The sequence below is a fragment of the Austrofundulus limnaeus genome, unplaced genomic scaffold (genome assembly GCF_001266775.1).
Source record: "Austrofundulus limnaeus strain Quisiro unplaced genomic scaffold, Austrofundulus_limnaeus-1.0 Scaffold76, whole genome shotgun sequence".
NCBI lineage: Eukaryota > Metazoa > Chordata > Actinopteri > Cyprinodontiformes > Rivulidae > Austrofundulus > Austrofundulus limnaeus.
Window position 1 is genome coordinate 1,908,677 of NW_013952478.1, and position 8,231 is coordinate 1,916,907.

General features: G+C 37.4%; 2 protein-coding genes across 2 annotated transcripts in view; both read left to right on the forward strand.

Moving 5' to 3' along the window:
* LOC106519431 (extracellular calcium-sensing receptor-like) overlaps positions 1 to 1,556 on the forward strand; it is a 2,852-nt gene extending 1,296 nt beyond the window's left edge. Inside the window, exons 3-5 of the mRNA XM_014011119.1 lie at positions 29 to 250; positions 356 to 479; positions 658 to 1,556. Coding sequence (XP_013866573.1) covers positions 29 to 250; positions 356 to 479; positions 658 to 1,556 — 1,245 coding nt within the window. The remainder of the gene's footprint in view (positions 1 to 28; positions 251 to 355; positions 480 to 657) is intronic.
* Positions 1,557 to 4,661: 3,105 nt separating this feature from the next.
* On the forward strand, positions 4,662 to 7,787 carry LOC106519370 (extracellular calcium-sensing receptor-like). Its single transcript, XM_014011005.1, has 6 exons — positions 4,662 to 4,774; positions 4,890 to 5,160; positions 5,244 to 6,041; positions 6,136 to 6,366; positions 6,478 to 6,601; positions 6,843 to 7,787. The coding sequence occupies exons 1-6, from the start codon at positions 4,662 to 4,664 to the stop codon at positions 7,754 to 7,756; spliced, it is 2,451 nt and encodes an 816-aa protein (XP_013866459.1). The 3' UTR covers positions 7,757 to 7,787.
* The last annotated feature ends 444 nt before the right edge of the window (positions 7,788 to 8,231 follow it).

Genomic DNA, 8,231 nt, shown 5'->3' on the forward strand with positions numbered 1-8,231 from the left:
TATATATATAGTGATTATTTTTTCACAGGTCACTTATCACCTCCAAAGGGTCAACTTTCGGAATCAATTTGGGGATTCTGTGTTTTTTGATGAGAATGGTGACCCTCCTGCTTCCTATGATATTATTAACTGGCAGTTGAAAMATGGGCAGGTGCAACACGTGACTCTGGGTCATTTTACAGTTGCTGAAAATGGTGACTACAAACTCAGCATACAAGAAGAAAATATAGTGTGGAGGACAGGCAAAACTGTAACTTTTTTTCAACTCAAGTTTGTTCATTGCAATATTTATCTCAACACATTTAAAGAAAATTAATATGTATGGTTTATACTGACTTCATTTAATCTATTTTAGACCCCCATATCTGTGTGCTCTAATGTTTGCCCGAGAGGAACGCGAAAAGCTCAAATAAAAGGAAAATCGAGGTGTTGTTTTGATTGTATAACATGCACAGATGGAACTATAGCCAACACATCAGGTAGTCAGGCTTGAATTTAAAATGTGTATCACAAAATATTAATAAATAAACTTTTTTTGCGTATTAGGTGTTACATGTACAGTATATGTTACAAACTCATTTTATTGGTTAAAATTATTTATTTGTGATTCAGTTATTTCTATAAGTAAATGAAAAATAAATATTCTTTCATCAACAGGTGCATCAGACTGCATACCATGTCCACTTGAATACTGGTCCAATAAAAGAAAAGATGAGTGTATTCCTAAGAAAATTGAGTTTTTGACATATCAGGAGCCAATGGGAATAGTTCTCACAGTTTTATCACTACTCGGGGCCTCCCTGTCTCTGATCACCATGGCCATTTTCATCCACTGCAGAGAAACTCCTGTAATCAAAGCCAGCAACTCTGAGTTGAGCTGCTTCTTGTTGTTTTCTCTTTGCCTTTGTTTTCTCTGCCCTCTCACTTTCATTGGCAGACCAACAGTGTGGACATGCATACTGCGCCACACAGCATTTGGTGTGACATTTGCACTTTGCATTTCCTGTATTTTGGGGAAAACAATTGTTGTTGTCACAGCTTTCAAAGCCACACATCCGAGCAACAAACTAGCAGGAAAGTTTGGTCCTGCACAGCAAAGGATCATTGTTTTCTCCTGCACTATGATTCAAATACTGATATGTGTTTTGTGGCTGAAGTTTAGCCCTCCATTCCCAGATAGGGTTTTCAAATACAGCAACAAAAAGATAGTTCTAGAATGTAACACAGGATCCGAGGTTGCCTTTTACTCAGTGCTGGGATACATAGGGATCCTTGCAGTAATATGTTTGGTTCTTGCCTTTCTAGCGAGGAAGTTGCCAGATAACTTCAATGAAGCCAAATTTATTACATTCAGCATGTTGATATTCTGTGCTGTATGGATCACCTTTATCCCAGCATATATCAGTTCTCCTGGGAAGTTCACTGTTGCTGTGGAAATATTTGCAATTTTGTCATCATCATTTGGCTTACTGATTAGCATTTTTGTCCCTAAATGTTACATAATATTGCTAAAGCCAGAGAAAAACACCAGGAGGCATGTAATGGGAAAAATTTAATCCAATTTAATGATGTTTTTTGTATGTAAATTATGACTTTAATTTTTAAGACACACAATGAATGCCTAATGTAATGTAAAACGTTTCGAAAAACTGCAAATTTTTAGTTTGTGATCTGTCTATAGTTGTTCAATACTTTTGGAGAAATGTGTAAGCACACATCCAAAACAAACATTACTAAAGCTCAATAATGTACCAAATCATAACAACATAATTTTGTGTTTTGCACATTTTTCACATCTATATTGTMTCTGTTTAACTGCCACATAGGCTCAAAAAAGAAGAAAAAGAATAACATTAGGTCTTGTGACATAGTACACTTTTATTAAAGGACATTTTAGACTTGACTTTTCTTCCGGTGTAAATTATTAAAATGCATTTTAATCAGACAGAAGTTTGTTCAGGATTATCACAACATTTTTTTACTTGCTCTGGCTTTTTTTTCTGGCATAATTTATGCACGTCATTGTTAACAGTGAAGCAGTCTACAAGAAAGGACAGAGCAGACTGTACTTCTTAAGGAAGCTGAGATCCTTCAATGTCTGCAGTAAGATGCTGCAGATCTTCTACAAGTCTGTTGTTGAGAGCGTCATCTCTTCTGCCATCATCTGTTGGGGCAGCAGCATCAGAACCAGGGACCTAAAAAGGCTAAACAACCTGATAAAGAAGGCTGGTTCTGTTCTGGGGACGACTGTGGAATCTCTGGAGATGATGGTGCAAAGAAGGATTTTACATAAAATCAAGAACATTGTGGACAACCCTGACCATCCTCTTCATCAGACTGTCATAGAAAGACAAAGTGTCTTCAGTCTGAGGCTTCTTCAACTTTGCTGTAATACAGACCGCTACAGAAGATCTTTCCTGCCCACAACCATCAGCCTCTACAATAAGTTTTTAGTTAAATGAGTTACAACAACACCTAATTTCCCTCTGGGATCAATAAAGTATTTTTGAATTGAATTTGAATTGAATTGAATTAAACTGAATAAGTGTATAAGTTATCTGTAAAGGTTGCAAAATTCTAAGACAGGCCGACAAGAGGGAACAATAAAGACCACAATAACTAGTCCTCTTTTTTCAGGTGCCAAACATTTTTTACAGCATATTTGTAATTGTATTCAAATCAGACCTTTCTAGGGTGCAGTTCCCCTGCACTGTGCAATCATTAAATTGTTTGCTGAGTGTAGACATACAGTATGTCAAAACAGCAGTCACAGTTCACAACACACTGTTGTATACACACACATTTTTGAGTTGTGCTTTTTGACAAAAAAAACCACTACTATCTTACTGAAAAAAAAAAAAAAAACAATAAACTGGCATGCCCTGACACTTTTGTAGACAGTGGCGGCTGGTCAATAGGGGCCCACGTCCCCCACCCCCCACCCCGTATTTTTTTGGTACACAAAAAGAAAAGAAAAGAAAATAACAAAAGAAAATGTTATAAATGTTTCGGCAATATATTGTATACATGTTTTCTGATAAGCAAAATAAATAATTTAGTTATTGATGTGTAAACTTCCATTTTACTCATGAACATTTTCATGTGAGTCACTTCCGGGTCACGCTGTGTTCGGCGCTACAGATTCCCATAGGCAACACATGTGAAGATTTTGGACATGCGCAGTAAGTCCTCAATGCAAAGTATATGGTGTCCTGGGTTCACATCTGACCTGCGAACACAAAGCGGTATGTAGTGGGTTCACCCCGTGTCGACAACTCAAGAAAGTCATATTAGTGAGACGGCCAGCCGCAGGCAGACCACAAGGCAGATTTTGGAGATGAAACTAGTCGAGAAAATGGAGGAGAAAAACAACACAGTTAATTCCCTTATGAAGTAGCTTGGACTAGAAAGTAACACTGATGACAAACAATTTCACAAGCTGTCAGCACATTCATCTTTGTTTAGAAGAAAGTATTCAATGAGAATATTTAATTCATTCAGATCTGGGACCTTTACATTTTTGAGCAGTTGTTACAACTTGACTAATATAGCATGAAATTAGCCAAGCCTAATGCTAAACCACGTTCTTGCTCAATTTTAATTATGCTTGGCTTATCCTGTCCAAGTTACAACACTTTTTCTCCTCATATGTTTTGCTTTGAAAAGGTTTAGATATAAGAGACTTACTGTGTTGTTTTTGCCTTCATTCTCATTTGTTGTTCTCCAAACCCCGCTTCCTGAAGCCCTGCCGGCTGCCACATTAATATGACGTTGAGTCGTCGACAGGGTGGACCCCAGAGAAATGAATACGAGAGGTCAGCTGCGGGACGGTGATGAGCTGCGCCACAGGTCACTCTAATCTTTTGCATTGGGGACTTACTGCGCATGTCCAATATCTTACAATGACTTGCCTATGGGAGTCTGGGGCGCCAAACTGCTCGTGACCCTGAATTGACTCAACACGAAAAAGCTCATGAGTAAAATGGAAGTTTTCACATCAATAACTCTAAATTATTTTACTTATCAGAAAACATGTGTACGATATTTTTCGAAACATTTATAACATTTTATTTGTTTGTGTGTGTGTGTGTGTGTGTGTGTGTGTGTGTGNTGTGTGTGTGTGTGTGTGTGTGTGTGTGTGTGTGCGCGTGCCAAAATTAGTGGTGGGGCGGCATCCTAGCGCCCCCTATTGACCAGCCGCCACTGATCGAAAGTCAGTTGACATGTCAACATTAAACCATTATTTTTATGAAAACATTTTAAGCAGGTAATATTAAAATTATTTACTATGCCAACCATTTTGGTCTAACTGTTTTGAACTCTGCGCAAATACTACAAAAACAGTATTTAACAGCATTTTTTWTGATTAAATTGCTACTGCAGAATCCTACACAATATTTTTTGTAGTTGTTGGGAAGTGGAATCTGTTTTAGTGATGCATGCAAACAAAATTATGTTTTTTAAATTCTGCATCTATCCTCATTGCCTGGGGATCACATTCCTGATGAAAGAAGTCTATAAAACTCAGCTCTTAAATCACCTGCTTCAGTAAAAGGGGAGGGTAGCTCAAGATGGGTTGGTTAACCATTATCTTGCTTTCCCTGCTCGCAAGGATTAGGTCAGAAAACCAAACATGTAAACTGATAGGGCAGACAGGATTCATGGAATTCTCCAAAGAAGGTGATTTTAATATAGCTGGGGTTTTCTCTATGACAAGTATTGAGAAACAGATAGATAATGGCTACAAGGCAGTTCCTTATTCATATTGTGAAAAGTGAGTAAACATGCTCCTATTGTATACTGTTTATGTGGTCTCTTAGAGGAAGTGTTTCACATTAAGTTAATATGTTGTAAATATATTTGTCTGTTTATTACTTTGTATTTTGCAGTTGGAATGATCGGGAGCTGAAGTTTGCCAGAACAATGATTTTTACAGTGGAAGAAATCAACATGGATCCAACACTCCTCCCAGGAGTAAGTCTGGGTTATAGGGTGTACAATGGATGTGGTACTACAAACCTGGTTCGAGCTGCTCTTGAAGCAGTAAATGGAAATAATTTTCTGAACTGTAGTCGTCAGACTCTGGCTGTCTTAAGTCATTCATCCTCGGGAGTAAGTGAAAACATAAACTTCTTACTCAGCTCTCTGTCTGTACCACAGGTGAGGAAAAACATGCAGTGTCATCTGCAAAATGTGTTCAACCTTTTTGAGTTCAATGGYTTTTACTTTTGCTTGTTTTTAAGCTGAGTCACCTGTCTACCTGTGCATGTTTAAGTGATAAAACGCGATACCCAACATTCTTCAGAACTGTGCCAAGTGACCAGTTCCAAAACAAAGCTCTTGTACAGCTGATGGACTACTTTAACTGGCGCTGGATTGGGATTATTTATTCTGAGAGCACATATGCAGAAGAAGGCACAGCATCTTTTGTTAAGGAAGCCAAGAAAAAGGGAATATGTGTGGAATACTGGCTGATGTACTCTAGGACATCTCAGACTTTTGATTTTATATTGGAGGCACTGAGGAAGTCCACATCAAACGTGGTGCTGATGTTCATGTCCTCATCTTATGCAACATCCTTTCTGGCAAAAATGGAAGTTCATAACATAACTGGAAAACAGTGGGTTGGCAGTGAGTCCTGGATCACACAGAAGGACCTTGTCTCTGTTAATACAAAGCATATCCTGCAGGGGGCAATGGGTTTTGCTCTCCCTGACAGACCTATACCAGGTCTTGGTAAATTCCTGCTTAACCTGAAGCCCTCAGATGAACCACAAAGTGCTATAATTAAAGCTTTCTGGGAGAAATTATTTCGCTGCAGATTCTCTCCATCAAATACCTCCAAAATGTGCACTGGTGCAGAAAATCTACAAACGGTCGTCAGTGACTACACACAAGTCTCATATTTCAGAGAAGAGAATAATATATACACAGCTGTGTACTCTGTAGCACATTCCCTGCATGCCATTCTGCAGTGCCAAAATKCTTTAAATTCTACAAGAAAACCCTGTGTGACCAAGAATGAAGTCCAACCCAAGTTTGTATGTTCTATTAAATTTATAAAATTACATTCATCATGTGGTAATATTTCTTTACTAATTGGGTTTTAAGTATTTAAACTTTGTGTTCCCACAGGTCTTGGAAAACTTAAAGTCTGTGAATTTCACAACAAAGAATGGAGTCAAAGTTTTCTTTGATGAAAACGGTGACTCTGTTGCCCAGTATGACCTTGTCAACTGGCAGGTTAAAGAAAATGGTTCAGTTGAAATTGTACAAATTGGACAATATGATGATTCTCTATCTGACAGACAGAAATTAAAAATAAAAGAGGATGCCAAGATTGTTTGGTGGGGTGACAGAAATGAGGTAATTATATGCAATTTTGATAAAACTTTGCTCTTTTAACAGATTAATACTAAATTTTGTTATAGTTATTTGTGTATTTGAGATTTTGCAGTATGTGTTTTGACTATCCAGGTGCCAAAGTCTGTCTGCAGAGAACCCTGTCCACCAGGGACCCTAAAGGCACTAAACAAGAATAAGCCTGCATGTTGCTTTGATTGCATTGAGTGCCCTGAAGGAACTATCAGTAATCAGAAAAGTGAGTTAAATATGGTAAAGTTTGGTGCAAATATATCTACCTATCTACCCATCTACCTATCTACCCAGCCATCTATCTATCTACCCATCTACTATATTCATCTGCTTTTTTTCTGTCCAGGTCAAAGAGGTGAAAATATTTGTAAATACAAAAAATAAAAAAAWAATAAAATAGACAGCAATGAAAGTTAACTAAGGTCTTTTTTCCACTAAATCTCATTATTATTTGATTATCTTTGCAGATTCTCTTGAATGCTTGATTTGTCCACTTGAATTGTGGCCCAATGAGGAGAAGAGCAAATGTGTTCCAAAACGCAYTGAATACCTTTCCTACAAAGAGATCATGGGGTCATTTCTTACTGGAATTAGCACTTTTGGCATGTTTCTATGCTTTCTTACTTCAATAATATTTTTTACTCATAAAGAGACCCCCATTGTAAGAGCAAACAATTCTGAGTTAAGCTTCCTGATGCTGTTTTCATTAAAACTGTGTTTTCTTTGCCCTCTGACCTTCATTGGTCGACCCACACATTGGTCCTGCATGTTACGACACACAGCGTTCAGCATCACCTTTGTCATCTGTATTTCCTGTGTTCTGGGGAAAACAATAGTGGTTTTAATAGCGTTCAAGGCAACAGTTCCAGGCAGTAAAGTGATTAAATGGTTTGGGCCTCTACAGCAAAGGTTAACCATTTTCAGTTTTACTCTCATACAGGTTTTAATTTGTACACGCTGGTTGACAACAAATCCCCCATTTCCAATCAAGAATATGCAGTATTATAAAGATCGAATTCTTTTAGAGTGTGCACATGGTTCTGCTCTTGGGTTCTGGACTGTATTGAGTTATATTGGACTTCTTGTTGTCCTGTGTTTTATATTTGCTTTTCTGGCAAGAATGCTGCCAGGCAGCTTTAATGAAGCCAGACTAATCTCATTTAGTATGTTGATATTCTGTGCAGTCTGGATTACCTTCATCCCAGCATATGTCAACTCTCCGGGGAAGTTTACTGTGGCTGTGGAGATAGTTGCAATTCTGGCCTCTAGTTTTGCTTTGCTGCTTTGCATTTTTGTTCCAAAGTGTTATATTATAGTTCTAAAGCCAGAACAAAATACAACAAAACATTTGCTGGGAAAAATACCACGTAGGACATTTTAATTTGTAATTCCAGCAATAACAATGTAATGTGAAAACTACTAGTACAATTTTGCTGAATATTTATACATATAAGGTTGTTCTTTTGTTGTTTTTTAACAGCCACTCAGTCTTACAGGGGTTGACACACTAAGCGCAGCTGCAAAAAAAATATTTATGACAGCAGATGTCCTTCCTGATACAAACTTTAGTCTACAGCCTTTAGAATGTTAAGACCACTGAYCACAAGTTACCAWGCCCCTGGTTAGACAAATTTTGTGAATGTACTTTTCATGTATATTTTACTTTTGTGATATATTAAATAAACTCTGGGCACTAACCAGTTCTTTGTCTTTTTTCTTAAATAAAAAACTCAACATATGAAATGTGAAGTCTATAAATGATTTCTATAAATGGTGGAAAACAATGTTAATGCTATTATTTAACAAAAAAATATATTTTCAGCCACAGTTACTGGCATAATGGAAAAGTAAAATAG